Source organism: Chrysochloris asiatica, unplaced genomic scaffold, assembly GCF_000296735.1.
Source record: "Chrysochloris asiatica unplaced genomic scaffold, ChrAsi1.0 scaffold00013, whole genome shotgun sequence".
Lineage (NCBI taxonomy): Eukaryota > Metazoa > Chordata > Mammalia > Afrosoricida > Chrysochloridae > Chrysochloris > Chrysochloris asiatica.
Window position 1 is genome coordinate 21,450,378 of NW_006408531.1, and position 18,768 is coordinate 21,469,145.

The window sequence follows — 18,768 nt, forward strand, 5'->3', positions numbered from 1 at the left end:
GTAACCATGGCAATGAGACGATATATGATAGAATGAATGTAAAACTAATGTTCTCCCATGTAAACTATCACATAATTTACAATAAAACATTTAAGGAAAAAAAAAAAAAAAAGAGTTGTTGGGAAAAAAAACCCTAACACCATGAAAGATGAGAAGCGAAATGAACCCCAAACAAGATAGATCCCAAAAGAAAATCACCAAGGCATACTATAATCAAACTTCACAAAATCAAAGACAAGGAAAGAATCCTGAGAGCAGCTTGGGAAAAATGAAAACTTACCTATAAAGGAGACAATAAAGACTAAGCTAAGTGCTTAAAGCTTACAAGAACAGCCTTTTCCAACAGTGTCTCTGCCAGCTCAGCAAAACCAGGAATCAGTACTACAATTACCCCAAACAGATTTCCTTTAGTGGCATCAACTCCAAAATGACAATTACTAAGATGAAAGCAATTAGTGATATGCAGTTAAAATAATGTTGATGAAGGGTTTAAAATATATATTGCCAGTGGATTTTCTATATTTAATGAAATAATTATATCGAGGAGACTGCATACTTACAGTGAGGTTCTTAACAATTCCTTCAGAGTCGACTGTTGCAAAACAAAAAAAAAAAAATAGATCACATTACAATTGATACAAATATGTGAGCAACTCAAATGAATTTGACAGATGCATTTATTAATGACTTTGATCTAGTACTGTAGGATAAACACTGCTAATCACAAGGTCAGCAGTTCAAGCCTCTTCTGCTCCGAGATTATACAGGATGGTTTTGAGTCAGAACCAACTCAATGGCATTTAACAAAGAACAAAAACAACAATCATGATATAGTAATTCTCACAAGTGGCCCAAAAGAATTTTATTTATTTATTTATTTAAAAAGCAACATGATTAACAGAGAAATTATGGAAGTTACCAAGGATTTGGTTTTCCTTGGATTCACAATCAACACTCATGGAAGCAGTGGCCAAGAAATCAAGTGAAATTACAATGGTCAAATCTGCTGCAAAAGACCTCTTTAAAGTGTTAAAGAGAAAAGATGTCACTGTGAGAAGTAAGGTGCCATTGACCTAACCCATGGTATTTCGAATCGCTTCACATGTCTGTGAATGTAGGACAGTGAATAAGGAAGGTTATAGAAGCACTGATGCATTTGGATTATGGTGTTGGCAAGAATACTGAATATACTATGGACTGTCAGAAGAACAAACATGTCTGTGTTGGGGAAAATATTGTCAGAATGACCCTTAGAAGAGGGGATAGCAAGACTATGTCTTGTGTACTTTGTACTATGTTATCAGAGGGATCAGTCCATGGAGAAAGACTTCATGTGTCTTAAAGGAGAGGGTAGGCAAGAAAGAGGAAGACCCTCAGTGAGATGGATAGACACCATGGCTGCCAATGGGCTCAAACTCAGGGATGGTTATGAAGAAGGAACAGAACCCAGCAATGCTTCATTCGCTTGTACGTTGATTTGCTATGAGTCAAAACTGACTTGATGGCACCTAACAACAACAACATGCTTTAGGAAAATCAGATAAAAGATTTGATTTTGTAGACAAAAATTTTTGATTGTAAACAAAAATGGTTTGGGATTTAAGAATGGCAGAGAAAACATTTAGTCTAACAATATTGGATCTTAGGATAGGCTTTATAGATTACACCTAAGTATGGGAACTGTCATATGGTCTTTCTAAGAGGTCACATGGGAGACCTTAAAGCACCTTACATCCTCATAGAATCAGGGTGATATTGTTATTCACTTTCAGCCTTACCATGTATTTCATATGTGAATCTTCATACTTACAACTATAGAAGTCTTGAGGTATATTACGAGCCCTGATACGAGGTGAAGGCCCTTGATACATGTAGAAGTTTATCTGGGGAAAATAATCTGTCATATATTCCAACTTGTCACAGAAAGTTTGATCCATTCCTGAATGAAAAACAAACAAACCTTATCTACTGAATGTACAAAGGTAGGAACAGCCTGTGGTCTTTAATCATATCAAGCAGAAGACATTTTGTTACTAGATTTCAAACCAAGTTTCACAATAACATATATAATTTATCCTGTTACTTTAAATGGCAGAACTTGAACACAGTGGCACTAGAGGAAAGGGTCATATGTATGTGTGAGACAATTGGTGTTAATTGCTGTTGAGTTGATTTCAACTCATAACAACCCTGTATAAAGTTTCCAAGGCCGTAAGTCTTTTCAGAAGCAGAAAGCCACATCTTTCTCCCACAGAGTGGCTGGTAGGTTCGAACCACAGACCTTGTAGTTCACAGTCCAGTGTTTAGCCTACAGAGCTACTGCACTTCCCATATGAGAGAATAAACAGATCTATCTGCTCAATGATGATTAATCCTTTACAAAGGACCAAATAAGATTTTTAAATATCTGATCTATACGGAAGGAAACATTTTTAAATTTAAAAAGAAACATAAATAAAAAAGGAGACAATGCAGAAGAGAATTTCAAATTACCACAGAATCCAGATTTTCTGGAGTCATAGAGTCATCTTAAAACCAAACAATAGTTTAGTTTAACTGGTAGAGAATGTCTGCCTTGAACATTGTGTTCTTTTAAGATCTGTCTTAAGTACAAACTGTTAGCTAGCTATATGACCGGCAGTTCAAATCCACCTTGGCAACCAGATACAGGATCATTATGAGTAGGAACCACCACTCATCTGTCAGAAGTTTGTCATACTGTGGTGACTTATGAGTTGCTGAGAGTCTGGAAGTTATGCCATGGATATTTTAAATACCAGCAGGGTCAACCTTGGTGGACAGGTTTCATATGAGCTTCCAGACAAAGACAGACTAAGAAGAAGGTGTGATGAACTACTTCCAAATATTTAGTCACTGAAAATCTTATGAACATCAGAGAAACACTGTCAGATATAGTGTCAAAAAATGAGCCCCTCAGGTTGGAAGGCACTCAAAATGCGACTGGGGAAGAGCTGTCTCCTCAAAGTAGAGGGGGCTGTGATGATGCGAATGGAATAAAGCCCATGGGAGTAAAGTCTGCGGGCCCTTCATTTGCTGATGGGGCACAACTCAAAATGAAGGAAAACACCTGTAAATATCCATTAATAATCAGAACAAGGAATGTACAAAGTATGAATCTAGGAAAATTGGAAATTGTCAAAAATGAAATGGAACACATAAACATTGATATCTTAGGCATTTTTGTTGTTGTTAGGTGTCATCTAGTTGGTACCAACTCATAGCAACCTGATGCACAGCAGAATGAAACACTCCCCAATCCTGGGCCAACCTCACAATTGTTGCCACACTGGAGCCCATTGATGCTGACACTTTACCAGTCCATCTCGCTGGAGCTCTTCCTCTTTTTTGCTGACCCTGTGCCTTACCAAACATGATATCCCTCTCCAGTGACTGGTCCCTCCTGACAATATGTTACTAGTGAACTGAAATGAACTGGTATTGGCCATTTTGAATCTAACATGGTTTACTATGCCGGGAATGACAAAATGAAGAGAAATGGTGTTGCATTCATTGTCAAAAAGAACATATCCTGATTAGTCATGAGGTACAATGCTATCTGTGATAGATAATATCCATGCATCTACAGGGAAGCCCAGTTAATACCACTATTATTCAAATTTATTCACCAACAACTAAAGCCAGTGAGGATCAAGTAGAAGAATTCTATCAACTTCTTCCATCTGAAATTGATCAAACATGCAATCAAGATGTATTGATCACCACTGGTGAATGGAATGCAAAGGTTGGGAACAAAGAGGATCAGTAGTTGGAAAATATAGTCTTGGTGATAGAAATGATGCTGGCGATCACATGATAGAAGTCTGCAAACTCAATGATTTGTTCATTTCAAATACCTTCTTTAGACAGCATAAGAAATGACTGTACACATGGACCTCACCAGATAAAATACATAGAAATCATATTGACTGTGTCTGTGGAAAGAGACGATGGAAAAGCTCTAGATCCTCAGCCAAAACAAGGCCGGGGCAGATTGTAGAAAGGACCATCAATTGCTCATATGCAAATTCAGATTGAAGCTGAAAAAAATAAAAACAAGTCCACACGATTCAAAATATGACCCTGAATATATCCCACCTGAATTTAGAGATCATCTGAAGAACAGATTTGATACATTAAACACTAAAGACTGAAGATCAGAAGTGTTGTGGGATGACATCAAGAGCATCATACAGGAGGAAAGCAAAAAGTCATTAAGAAGACAGGAAAGAAGGAAAAAGTCAAAATGGATATCAAAAGAGACACTGAAACTTGCTCTCCAGAGTAGAGATGCTAAAACAAATGGAAGAAATGAGGAGGTACAAGAGCCGAACAGAAAATTTCAAAGGTCAGCTTGAGAAGACGAAGTCAAATATTACAAAAAAATGTGCAAAGATCTGGAATCAGAAAACCGAAAGGAAAGAACACACTCAGCATTTATCAATCTGGGGGAACTGAAGAAAAAATTCAAGGCTCAACTTTCATTATTGAAGGATTCTCTGGGCAAATTATTGAATGATGCAGAAAGCATTAAAAGAAGATGGAAGGAATACACAGAGTCGCTGTACCAAAAGGAAATGGTTGATGTTCAATCATTTCAAGAGGTAGCATAAGATCAAGAGCCAATGATACTTAAAGAAGTTCAAGGTGCAATTAAGGAATTGGCAAAGAATAAGGCACCAGGAATTGATGGAATAAAAATTGAAATCTTTCAAGACAGTGAGGTACTCACTCATCTATGCCAAGAAATTTGGAAGACAACTATCTGGCCAATTGATTGGAAGAGATCTGCATTTGTGCCCAATCCAAAGAGAGGTGACCCCATGGAATGAGGAAATCATTGGATAATATCTTTGACATCCCATTGGAGTAAAGTTTTACTAAAGGTAATACAGAAATGGCTGCAAGCATATATTGACAAAGAACTTGCAGAGGTTCAAGTCGGATTCAGAAGAGGACATGGAACAAGGGGTATCATTGCTGATGTCCAATGGATCTTGGCTGAAAACAGAAAATACCATAAAGATGTTTACCTGTGCATTATTAACTATGCAAAGGCTTTCAATTGTGTGGATCAAAACAAGCTATGGACAACATTGCAAAGTATGAGTATTCCTGAACACTTAATTGTGCTCATGAGGAATCTGTACGCAGATATTAGACCAAAACAAGCTAATACCGAATGGTTTAAAATTAAGAAAGGTGTCCAACAGGGTTGTATTCTTTCACCATACTTATTCAACATGTATGCTGAGCAAATAATCTTAGAAGCTGGGTTATATGAAGAAATACATGGCATCAGGATTGGAGGAAGACTCATTAACAACCTGCTATATGCAGATTATACAACCTTGCTTGCTGAAAATGAAGAGGACTTAAAATACTTACTGATGAAGATAAACGACCACAGCCTTCGGTATGGATTGTGTCTCAATGTCAAGAAAACAAAAATCCTCACCACTGGACCAATAAACAACATTCTTATCAACGGAGAAAAGATTGATGTTGTCAAGGACTTCATTCTTCTTGAATCAACAATCAACACTCATGGAAGCATCAGTCAAGAAATCAGACGACACATTGCATTAGGCAAATCTGCTACACAAGACCTTTTTAAAGTGTTGAAGAGCAAAGATGTCAGCTTGAGGACTAAGGTGCGCCTGACCCATGCCATGGTATTTTCAATCATCTCATATGCGTGCGAAAGCTGGACAATGAATAAGGAAGACCATAGAAGAATTGATGCTTTTGAGTTATGGTGGTGGAGGAAAATATTGAAAGTGCCATGGGTTGACAAAAGAACCAATAGATTTGTGTTGGAAGAAGTTCAGCCAGAGTGCTCCTTGGAGGCCAGGATGGCCAAATTTCATCTCTCATACTTTGGACATATTGTCAGGGAGGACCAGTCACTGGAGAAGGATACCATGTATGGCAAGGTGGCAGGTCAGAGAAAAAGAGGAAGACCGCCAGCGAGATGGATTGGCCAAGTGGCAGCATCAATGGGCTCAAGTGTGGCAACAATTGTGAGGTTGGCTCAGAACTGGGCAATGTTTTGTTCTGTTGTGCATAGGGTCGCTATGAGTTGGTACTGGCTCGATGACACCTAACAACAACAACATGTATAGGAACTGACTCAATGGCACTTAAGAACAATTGTTAAGGAATAGGACCTTGGGGCCTTGTATACTCTGACCAAAAGCCTGGGAATCATGGGGTCTGGAAAACACTGACCAAAAATCCTAGAGCATGCTGACATTTAGAAAAATAACATAACAATATTAGGCATATCCTAGCTTCCCACAAGGCAATGCCTGACTTCATGATAAACCCGCAAAATAACCACAAACTCCCTCTTGCCCTAAAAACAGAACAAACAGGATCCTGGAGCATGCTCACAGGAAAAAGAAGAAAACCTTAAAATAACCCAAAATTGGTTTCATAGATCACAAGTAGGAATGAAGCAAGAAGAAGTTGATATCTAGATGCGCATGCACCACCACCCATATTAAGGATAGACAATGTTCCCCCAGAGACCCTTGAGACAGATTCCATCTTGAAAGTGCAGACTCCAGCATACTGAAGAGAAAGTGCACCTGAAGCTCCAGGGGTAATGGGGGAAGGATGGAAGGAATGGCAGTTGTCAAGCCACCACCAGCATCTCCACCCTGGAGCTCATCCAAACTAGCCCTCTCCATCACAAACTGCCCTATTTAACCTTCTAGCTTTGTACACTAGGGAGGGGAGGCACAGCTACTATAGTGTGCCTCCTCTTGCAAGGTGTTCTTTAACAAATTTCTCTTCCCCTTTTAAGGTTGTTGTTGTTGTTAAGTGCGATCGAGTCGATTCCGACCCATAGCGACCCTGTATAGTGTTACCAAGGAGCAGCTGATGAGCGTGAACCACCGACCTTACAGTTCAAATGACTTTGCATTCAGACACATTAGCCCACAGTGCCACACCTGGTATTCTTTAGTAAATCTTTGTAGGTAACAGCTTGACTTTCTAGTCATTAATCCAGACTGTCAGAAGAACAAACAAATCTATGTGGGAAGAATTACAACCAGAACACTCCTTAGAAGCCAGGAGAAAGCAAAGATAACAAGACTCTGTGTACCTTATGTGATACATGTTACCAGGAGGGATGAGTTCCTGGAGGACATCATGCTTGGTAAAGAGGAGGGTCAGTGAAGAAGAGGAAGACCCCAATGAAGATGGATTGGCACAGTGACAGCAACAGTGAGCTCAAGTGTAGCAAAGATTGAGAGATTGGTGCAGAACTGGGCAAGGTTTCTTTCTGTTGTGCATAGGGTTGTGATGAGTCTTAACAACTCAACTTAACAACAAAAACAATCTACCAGGATCACACTGATACCAACTCAAAAACTTAGATCGGAAACTTAAGGAGCAGAGAGTTTATTTAAAGGACATACAAAAAGTGCATGGAAAATTATTTTCTAACTATGTTCTCCACAAACTTTTTGAAATCCCCTCATATTAATGGAGCAGAGACATTTGGGGGAAGGAGGGTGAGGACGCTTGCACAATTTGAAGAATGTGGTAAATTACTATTTTTTAAGTGTATTTTTGTTGAACAATACTTTAGAAGAATAAGAAATTAAGCAATGTTTGTTTTTCATAAGTATGCTATTTGAATTTTTATAAAGAGCATGTGATCTGAAAAATGGTTTGGTACTTAAAACCTTTTAATTTGAAGATTCTTCAGACTATCTTAATTTTTATTTCTATCATTTTTTGTTGTTGTCCAAAAGATTTTTTTTAAGTTTTTTTTTTTTTTTTGTGTGTGTGTGTGTGTGATTTGGGTGAAAGTTTACAGAGCAAATTGGTTTTCCAAACAAGAATTCATACACGTTTTGTTGTATGACCTCAATTACAATCCCCACAATGTAACAGCACTGTGCCCACTGGTCTGTTTTTCCCAGGTCCATTCATTCTTCTTTCCTCATCCCTCCTTCCTTCTGAGCTTTCTTGTTGTTAAGTGCCAGCAAGTTAGTGCTGACTCACAGCAAACCTGTACAGATTTGACCCTCCAACCTCTTTGTTAGCAGTCAGGTGCTTATCCTAGGGTGCCACACCAGGATGGTGAGCTTTATTCCTGGATAAATGCTGTCTTTTACTCTTGTGTGGTTGATTGCTGTAAGGAGTGCATCCCTCCCTGGTGCTATTGTTCCTCTTATAGGACTGTCACCGTTGGGCTAAAAGGGGATTCACAGGGTGAATTTAGTTCTGGATCATAGTCTCTATCAGACCAGTAAACCTGGTTTTGGGGTTTTTTGTTTTGTTTTTTTCCTCTGTCCAGAACCTCCTGTTCTGATCCCTGTCCTTCACAGATGCTAGAGCTCAGTGTGACTGCCCTCCTTGAGAAGACACTATCTGAAAAGACAAGCACTGAACACATTATCTTGAAAAGTTCCACGTCTGCTTCATGTGGCTTTGAAAACTCCTTACCTGGTAGACTGTTCAGAATTCAGAAGGCACTTAAAAATATCTGTTGAATGAATACCTGCCTTGAAACTATGTAAAGGCATTCTGTGTGAGGTGAGTAAGAACGTGACACCTTGATTTTAATACTCAAGTTAAAAGAAACCAAGAGTTAATCTCAAAGAAGGAAGTATGGAATGACAAAGACTTTATAGATGAAAACTATGATTTGTGGTAGTGGTAGTTGTGTGCTGTTGAGTCTGGTCAAACCTGTCTAGGGTTTCTGAAGCTAGAAATCTTTACGGGAGCAGGAAGCCTCATCTTTCTCCCAAGAAGCTGCTGGTAGACTCAAACTGCTGATGTGTGGTTAGCAGCCCAACTCGTAATCTTCTATTGCTACCAGTGCGCCTTGAAAACTGTGGTAACAGGCTACTAATAAAAAAATACACATGGCATAACAAACTAGTCAAAATAATAAATTGCAACGAACAGATGTAAATGAATCACCCCCTGAAAAGCACTTGTTATGACTAAATCATAACCCTACCATGTCTCTGGTAAATGCTATTGGCGCCATTTTAACAGAAGTTAAAATCTGTGAGTGGCTTTTCAAAAGGAATGTTAGAATGAATGTTTTGCTGTGTTCATCACAACAGAAAACAAAACTCATTCTTTGCTTAAGCAACATCTCCACTGTCTAGAAGCCCAGACTTTAAAATATTACAACTATTTTTGTACACTCCCTGAAGTGACAAAATACAGTAAATGAGAATCTGTGATAACAACAAAAGGAACCCTGGTGCTTCAGTGGGTTAAACCTTGGCTGCTAATCATGAGGTTGGTGGTTTAAACTCAGCAGCTACAGGGGTTTAAACAGCACCGTAGGAGAAAGATGAGGCTGTCTGCTCCTATAAACATCTACAGACTCAGAATTTCTATATGGGTCACTATGAGTTGGAATTGACTTCATGGCCATGGCTTTGATTTGGGTTTGGGTTTATGATAACAAAAAACATACCATGATCAGCCAAAAGGATAATATTGGCACAATTGTGTAAGTTCCGCTGTTTTAGGCCTTCCATCAACATTCCAAAAGTTTGATCTACCAACTGTAAGGCTTGAACTACCTAAGGAAAAAAAATTAGAGTTCACGTTGCTTTCATAAATTGTTTTCAATACCCAAATCACTAACTAATTGAATAAAACATTAACACTTTTCCTTTACTCAAATCACTGGTTTGTAAAATAGGATGGGCGAACCCAGCATTCATGTCATCTCATTTACCAATGCAAATTCTGTAAACCTCTTTAGAAAATTAAAACGTGTTCCCTACAAAGGAAGGTATACTAATGGCTGATAAGTATATGGTGGGGGGGGGGGGAGTTCAACATCAACAAGCACATTTCCACTGCAAATATTTACGTGATTCTGTTCTATTTGGAAGGAGAGTCTTTGGAAGTCTAAACTGTTACACGCTCTCTGGAGGATCATGTTAACAATGTGTAATCACAGAGCTAAAAATGTGCATACCTTATAAGCTAATCATTCTACTGCTGGGAAATTGTCATAAATTAATCCTTAGAAATGAATAAGCCAAACAAATGGAGACCAACAAATAAGAATATTCAACACACTATACAAGGAAAATAAATTATTGCACTTTTTAAAAAGTCATATTCTATAGCCATTAGCACATATTTTTAGAGAACAGTGACATGGGAAGATGTTCACAGCACAGTCTTAACCATTATTTTAAAAATGAAAACCAAACTCTATCCAGGCGTACCTCGTATTATTGTGTTTCATGTTATTGTGAGTTGCAGATTTTGTCTTTTTTTTTTTTCGCTACAAATGGAAGGTTTGTGGCAATTTTATGTCGATCAAGTCTGTTGGTACCATTTTTCCAACAGCACATGCTCACGAAGTGTTTCTGGGTCACATTTTGGTAACTCTCATTCTATTTCAAATTACTTCATACTGTTATTGCATGTTTACTAGACTACAGTATAGTATAAACATAATTTTTGTATGCTCTGAGAAACCAAAGAATTCATGTGACTCACTTTATTGCAGTGGTCTGGAACCGAGTCTACATTATCTCTGTGGTACGCTTTTACACACTTATATTGTATGATCCTGATTTTGCTTTTAAATACATTTAGTATATTCTTAGCAAACACATATGTACAAAAATCTGTAAGGAAATATATCCAAATACTATTAGCAGTGCTTGGTGCTGAATAGTTAAATTGGAGTTCATTTTTACTTTATATTAACGGACTGGGGAAACATGTGTGCTTTCTCATAGTACTATTATAGCAATAATCTCTTTTTGCTTTTTGCTTTTATATGAAAGATACTGCTAGTAGCTAATGTATTTCTCATGAAAACTTTATAGCAAATATGAACAATTAAAATAGAAAAGAAACAGTGACTATGTTTTAGATAATCTCAAAGCCATCTTGTGATGATGTTGTAATACACTGATAAAGGACAAAGGCATGCTGCTCAAAGAAACATACTTGCTGAAAACACTTCAATTGAGGACAATTATTAGGATAGGAGCATGCCATATTCAGTGGGGCCTTTGCAGATTTAGGTTATGGACAAGTGAAGTGTGGGCTTTGGTAGATTTTAGAAGAGAAAATTATTTTTTAAAACCTACAGTCTTAAGAATCATAGTAAGATCTTAGCATGTAATGTTAATGAATAAACTAAGTAGATAATGATGAGACTGATATGGTGCTGTAGGATAAGCACTGTACTGCTAGTTTCAAGGTCATCAGTTCAAACCCACTAGCCACTCTCATAAACCCTATACAGGATCACTATGAATCAGAACCAACTTGATGGCATACAAGAACAATATTACAGGGTCCATTTCCATGATGATGGGGGACTAGAAGGGGAGTCATTTTGGCTTTGTTGCTGTTGTTAAATGCTGTCGAGTTGATTCTGACCCATAGCCACCCTATATGGGGTTTCCAAGGAGTGGCTGGTGAGCTTGAACGGCCAACCCTTAGGGTCACACCAACTTTGCATTCCAATGCATTACCCCACAGCACCACACTAGGACTCCCATTTTGGCTTAGGCAATTACATATTAAGTCCAACGGTGAGGAACTTATGAATGGAACTGTGCATACATAGCATTTACCAAAAAAAAAGATTTGGCTTGAAGTGAATCACACTATCATGTTGAACTGACATGTGCAGTATGGAGCCTTGATGTTTTCACTATACAAAACACTGGTGACACATGTAAGTATTTAATAAATGTGTATCAAATAAATCAACATGTGATTAATACGGCAGATATCTTTTGTGGACTTATACCTATTTCGATTTCCTTGGATAGCTATCAAAAACATTTTTGTTGAGTGAAAATTTAAAAATAAATTGTGTGTGTGTGTGTGTTAGGGTAAGATGATTTTAAAATGTGTTTAGAAAGCAATCAAACAAACAAACTTACATTGGCACTGACTGGTCCAGCACTATGACCTGCAGAATCAGGCTCTTCCACATAGATGGTGTAAAAATGGGGTCTAGTGGTAAAAGCAAAGAGACATTACGAATTTAGAATAAATCTATGCGTTAGCGTTGGGGATTTTGTAGATCTAGAACTTTCTGTCAGTTGCCTTCTGTTTTTCTCTGTCCTCCCTCTCTCATTCAGGCCAGGTGAAACCCAGAAGGGAAAGGTTTCCTAGCAGGAAATAAATAATACCTTCCTGGTATGCCTCGGTTTGAGTATTTGTCTTACTCTTGTTAAAACCTCTCTTGGTGTGGTCCAGTTTTTGTGTTTCCTGGTTTCTGACTTTTTGCTGATTCTTTGTTCTGCCCTCCTAGTTTTACAAGCCTAATTCTCTCTTCAGATGTTTGGTTTCTGTTGCATTATTTCCCTAGTGCTTTCTTTTCCGGGTGCTCTGACCCCAGCCTGGGGCTATGGCCTTGCTCTGAGCTCTGGCTCCTAAAGTTGGATCTCATCATGGAATTTCACACCCACTCTCAGTTCTACCTTGAACTTCAGAAGTGTATAGGCTGCTTACACTGTTCTTATTGCCTTTAGAAATGTGGAGGTCATGTCAAGAAACAATACCTCTATATCTGATGCTGTAAGATTTGCCTCTGTCCTTAATACCAGCTCTATTTCTATTGTTTGAGATGTCAACCACATCTCTACAGCAAAAGTGCCCATTCACTTAAGGAATTCTAGGGTTATTTTTCTACAGAAAGTCATTTTAAGTAAGGCAATAATTTCATTTTCTACCCATATATATCCCACTGTGCCTGCAACTCTCTGAAACTCGATATTACCTTTCAGCCTTGGGCAGGTCCAGCCATTTCAACAATGTAGAAATCCTCTCTTGATATGGAATCTTACTGAAAAAAGGAATAAAAATTATTTTTTAAAAAAATATATATTTTAAAGAATTATCGCATTATATGCCTGTTCAGAAATCTACTGCCCTTATGTTGATTCCAACTCATTACAACCCTAAATTTGTTGTTGTTGTTAAGTGCCGTCAAGTCGTTTCCGACCCATAGCGACCCTGTACAGGGTTTCCGAGGGTGTAAATCTTTACGGGAGTAGAAAGCCTCATCTTTCTCCCGCAAAACTGTTCCTTAGGGGTTCTTAGAATGTATTGTTTACGGGAGCAGACAGCATCATCTTTCTCCCATAGAGTGGCTGGTGGGTTTGAACCATCGATCTTGCAGTAAGCAGCTCAGTGCTTAACCCACAGTACCAATATTCATCCTTCCTATTCAGGAATGTAGGTTGATATTTTCAGATATTCAGTGTTATCCATTTCAGTCAGTGAAGCATTGATGTATATACTGAGCACCTATTGCTAGTCACCAAGGAGCTCTGGTAGCGTAGTGGTTATGAGTCCAGCTGCGAACCTCAAGGTCAGAAGTTCGACACTACCAGCAATTCCATGGGAGAAGGATGAGGCTTTCTGCTCCCATAAAGATTTACAGCCTCGGAAACCCTATACAGGGTCGCTATGGGTCGGAACCAACTCCACAGCCATACCACCACCACCACTACCACCATTGCTTGTCACGCTTTGTTCATTGAAAACAAACTTTATTGGGAACAAACAAAGATGCCTGCCTTCCTGGAGATTACGTACTAGCAGAGGAAGATATGTAACAAACTTATTGTTGTTGTTGTTAGGTGTCATCAAGTCAGTTCTGACTCATAGCGATCCTGTGCACAACAGAACAAAACACTGCTCTATCCTGTACCGTCCTCACAATTGCTTCGCTTGAGTCCATTGCTGCTCCCAGTGAGTAATTCCATCTCATTAAGGGTCATCCTCTTTTTCGTTGACCCCCCACTTTACCAAGAATGATGTCCTTCTCCAAGGACTTGTCCATCCTGATGACATGTACAACATATGGTAGACAAAGTCTCGTTATCCTTGCTTACTTACTGTACTTTCCCCAAAACAGATTTGTGTGTTTTTCCTTTGTTGTTGTTGTTGTTAAGTGCCATCGAGTCGGGTCCGACCCATAGCGACCCAGTACAGGGTTTCCGAGGCTGTAAATCTTTATGGGAGTAGAAAGCCTCATCTTTCTCCCGCGGAGCGACTGGTAGTTTCGAACCACTGACCTTAAAGTTCGCAGCCCAATTCATAACCACTACGCTACCAGAGCTCCTTTAGTCTGTGGTATTTCTAATACTTTTCTACAACATAATTCAAGTGCAATGATTCTTTTCTGGTCTTCATTACTCATTGTCCAACTTTCACAGACATATGAAACGAATGAAAATACCAGGGGCCAAATATTTGGGTCAGGCACTGTATCTGACAAAGTTGTTGTTGTTAAGTGCCATTGAGTTGGTTCCAACTCATAGTGACCCTGTATAGTATTTCCAAGGAGTGGCTGGTGGGTTTAAACCACTGCTGACCTTGTGGTTAGCAATTCAGTGCTTACCATACAGCTCCACACCAGGACTCCATTATCTGACAAAGCTCTGTTACCATTCATAAGGGTTTCAGTGGCTAACCATTCAAAAGTAGCATGCCTCTCATTCCTAGTCTGTCTTAGTCTAAAAGTTATGCTGAAACCTGTCTACCATGGGTAACCCTGCTGGTATTTAAAATACTGGTGGATAACTTCCAAAATCACAGCAACACATAAGTCATCACACTATGACAATCTTAAAGTTAAAACAGCAATAAATTATAGAATGTGATCATTGCTATGTAAAAAAAGACACACTAGAACAGAATGCACAATTTAAAACTTTATTCTACTTATCCAGGTCTCAGTGCCCTAAGGGGAATAAGTAGACTAAAGTTTTAAATTGTGGTATAGTCAGTTGAGAAGGAGATTTTTGAGCAGAGACCTGAAAGAGCCTAGGGAGTTGGCTGCATGGATACGTGGACTGAGATCATCTCAAGCAGAGGGAACAGGCAGTGCAAAGGCCCGAAGAAGGAAGGAAACCTGGAGTGTTTGAGGACTCGAGAAGAGGTCTGTGTGGCTACAGCAGAATGAGCATGCAGGGGAAAGGTGGGAGAGGTGGTCTGAGAGGTAAGAGGTGGGATGGTGCAGGTCACACTGTGTAGGTCCTTGTAGGCATTTACTCTGAGAGAAATAGGGAGGTATCAAATTTTTTTTTGGTGTAAGCAAAGGAAAAAAAGTCATAACTGGACTTGCTGTTTAAAAGAATCATTCTGACTGATGAATTACAGGAAACTAGACTAGAGGCAGGGAGGTCTGTAAAGTGATTTCAGCCATACTAGGAAGAGATGATGATAACTCAACCCAGAGTGGTAATGCCATAGGTAGGAAAATAGTCTCTGGTTCTGTATGTGTTTTGAATTAGAGCCAAATGCATTTCCTGACAGACTGGATGAGAGATATGGAAGAGAGGCATCAGTAATGACTTCAAGAGTTTGGGCCCAAACTACTGGAAGAATAGATTTACTATCAAGATTAAAATAAAAACAAAAAACAAAACCCCATCTCCTAGTCATTCCTGTCTAGATGGAGTCATGCCTGAATGTCCTGCACTTACTTGCTGTACACCACGTATTTGGAAGGAAAGGTGCCATTTATAGCCACATCTGATCCTGGCCAGAAGTAGGTACCAGCTTTTAAACCCTGATTCATTGCTGTCAGCCAGATCTATAAGAGAAAATTGTTAAGGTGAAAAAGTCAATAGAATAATGAGTTTGGGAAGAAATTGTAGAAACTGAACAATATTTACAGTTGCAAATGTATTGAATTTACTTAAGTGTATAAAATATCTTTGAATTATTTTAAATTTGTCTGTGTAGCAATTAAAAGACATAATTATCCAGGGATCATGCTTAAAAATCAGAAAGGTAGTAAGGTAGTAAAAAAAAAAATCTTTTTTTTTTTCCTTTCAAATTGGTAAACTGACAGTTTCACTTTCTCTTTCAATGAATTACGAAATAGAATGAGGATAATTAATATATAATCTGAGTAATTTTCAGATTTATAATATAACACTCAAGTTTCATCAAAAAGGCCATTTCAGTGAACAATCATAAAGGTTTTAAAATTCAAATTATATATAGTGGTAAGACATGTTGCCACATCTAGACCTTGAAACTAGATGTATGATAATGTAAAACTCTCCAGGAAGAGTTTTGTCATCATTTTGGGAAATGGAAGCTATTTGGGTTTCTCATATTAAATGCTACTTACTGGTTGTCCACCCCACCAGGCTGGATTCTCTTTTTCTTTTGATGACAGTGAAAAATTCATATTGAGGGTTACATCATACATATTATTGTCAATGATGCCATGTGATTCTGGATATAAGCCCTAAAACAATATATATATTAAAAAAGACATAAGATGTAATAACATATTAGTGAAATATTTATTTAAATTTAAATATCATAAGATCTATAACTCATATCTAGAAAAATTGTCATATAAATTTCAGTGTAAAACCCTTGAATAAATACCCAAATGCCAATACATGTAATAAACAGACACACAAAAGTGGAATTCAAAAAGTATTGCTAGTAGGGTTCTAGTTCATAAACGCATTGGTTTATTCCAAACACAACTCATTTAAACATGTTTCTGCAATCTGACTGAAGGCAAGTTCTATCAGTAATACAGTTGTCTTAGTCTCATTAGAGTGGGTTCAATAAAAAGGTCTAATCAAAACAGTGGCTTCTGAGGGAATCTGCTAGGCCAGTTAATTCAAGGCACAGCAATTATGATGACAGTTCTTTTGGAATTCCAAAAAGGTAATATTGATAGATATTCTTGAAGAACAAAAAAACTACCATGTAGGCTTATTATAATTTTTTTTTTTAATGGAAAATTGCATTGGTGAGAAAAAGGCCAGAAAAGTTAAGACAATCATTTTTCCTATCATGACAATGCACCTGCTCATTCTTCAATGGTGGTAGCAGGGGCTGTCCTATGAGACAGAATTTAATGGAATTTAATGGAGACCCTTTGCCCCATCCACCCTATAGCCCTGATCTTGTCCCTTCAAACTTAATTTTGTTCCCAAATAGAGAATATTTAAAGGGAACATGATTTGAATTGTCCGAGAATGCCCAAAGTGCCGTGTGGATGTGGTGTAAATCAAAGAAAGCAGTATTCTTCAAGGAAGGGTTGCTGTTTTCAGGTGTCGTACAGGCGGTGAGTCAGACAACAGAGCAGAGAACTGCCCAGTCCCATGTCATCCTCACAATTACTATTACACTTGAGCTCATCACTGCTGCCACTGTGCCAATCTATTTTGTTGGGAGGCTTCCTTTTTTTTTGCTGAACCTCCACTTTTCCAAGTATGATGTCCTTCTCCAAGGACTATTTTTCCTGATAACATGTCTGAAGTATGAGCGATGATGTCTCACCATCCTCGCTTCTAAGGAACAGTCTGGCTGCACTTCTTCCAACACAGAATTGTTTGTTCTTTTAATATTTAATATTTGTTCTTTTGGTATTTTAATATTCAGTGCATGGTACTTTTACTATTCTTCTCCAAACCATAATTTGAATGCATCAATTCTTCTATGGTCTTCCTAATTCACTGTCCAACTTTCATATGCATATGAGGCTACGGAAAATACTATGGGAAAGGTTAGAGAGAGGAAATACTACTACCTTAAGTATATGGACTTGTTGTTGTTGTTGTTAAGTGCCATCAAGTCGGTTCCGATCCATAGCAACCCTGAACAGGGTTTCTGAGGCTGTAAATCTTTACGGGAGCAGAAATCCTCATCTTTCTGCCAAGGACTAGCTGGTACTTTCGAACTGCTGACCTTGCGGTTCACAGCCCGAAGCACTATGCTACCAGAGCTCCTTGTAAGTATATGGACTTAGACAGAGTTTATTCCAGGAAATAATACCTTCATATGTTGATATTTTTGTTTAATAAAAGTTTCTATAATTTTGTAGCAATACTTTTTTACTTAACCCTCCTATTTGTACACACATATTCATTCAATAACCATTCTGCTTTAAGTGTGTCTGCTTTCATCAAGTCTCTGTCAGTGACCTGTCAGTTACTTTTGACATTCAGTCAAGCACTTACAGTGACAATGGTGTAATGATTTGGGAAGGTTTTGGTGGGATAAGCAGCTCTCATATATTTCGAATGAATTCCACATGTTTCTGCAAAAAAGTAGAGTGAGAGGTTAAAAAATTGTTCCTTCCTCAGAAGTTTTTTTAATAACTAAAAATCTGAACATGTAAATTTACCAAAGAAATAAAAAAACTAAAGAGTGGAATGTAAGTACAAGGAGGTTGCAATGCTAACTCTGAAAGCTCATCATTCTAAGAAATGTCAGTTTTTAGGGTTCCAAAAAGTTCATGGAAAAATAGAATTAGAAGATAATGGAATTCTTCAATGAACTATCCAAAGACCCCTCATGTATATCATGAAGGAGAAGGATATCATGCATGGTAAGGTGGAGGGTCAGAGAAAAAGAGAAAGACCCCCAACGAGATGGATTGGCCAAGTGGCAGCATCGATGGACTCAAGCGTGGCAACAGTAGTGAGGCTGGCCAAGGATCAGGCAACATTTCGTTCTGCTGTGCATAAGGTCGCTATGAGTCAGTACTGACTCGCTGGCACCTAACAACAACAACAACATGTATATATAAACCCAGTGTTGTCAAGTCAATTACATACATATATGTGTTGTTCAGTGCCATTGAGTTGTTTCTGACTCATAACAAGTTTATATACAACAGAACAAAACCCTGCCTGGTCCTGCATCAATCTCACAATCATTGCTACACTTGAGCTCACTGCTGCTACCACTGTGCCAGTCCATCTCATTAGGGGTTAAATATTCTGA

At 38.3% G+C, this 18,768-nt stretch overlaps 1 protein-coding gene across 1 annotated transcript in view; it reads right to left on the bottom strand.

Moving 5' to 3' along the window:
• Positions 1 to 18,768, bottom strand: part of ENPP3 (ectonucleotide pyrophosphatase/phosphodiesterase 3) — a 144,908-nt gene that overhangs the window by 74,010 nt on the left and 52,130 nt on the right. The window contains exons 7-14 of the mRNA XM_006834724.1: positions 18,000 to 18,079; positions 16,145 to 16,264; positions 15,489 to 15,598; positions 12,773 to 12,838; positions 11,927 to 12,003; positions 9,476 to 9,580; positions 1,811 to 1,939; positions 561 to 592 (exon numbers count right to left, since the gene is read on the bottom strand). Of these exons, the coding sequence (XP_006834787.1) occupies positions 561 to 592; positions 1,811 to 1,939; positions 9,476 to 9,580; positions 11,927 to 12,003; positions 12,773 to 12,838; positions 15,489 to 15,598; positions 16,145 to 16,264; positions 18,000 to 18,079 (719 nt within the window). The remainder of the gene's footprint in view (positions 1 to 560; positions 593 to 1,810; positions 1,940 to 9,475; positions 9,581 to 11,926; positions 12,004 to 12,772; positions 12,839 to 15,488; positions 15,599 to 16,144; positions 16,265 to 17,999; positions 18,080 to 18,768) is intronic.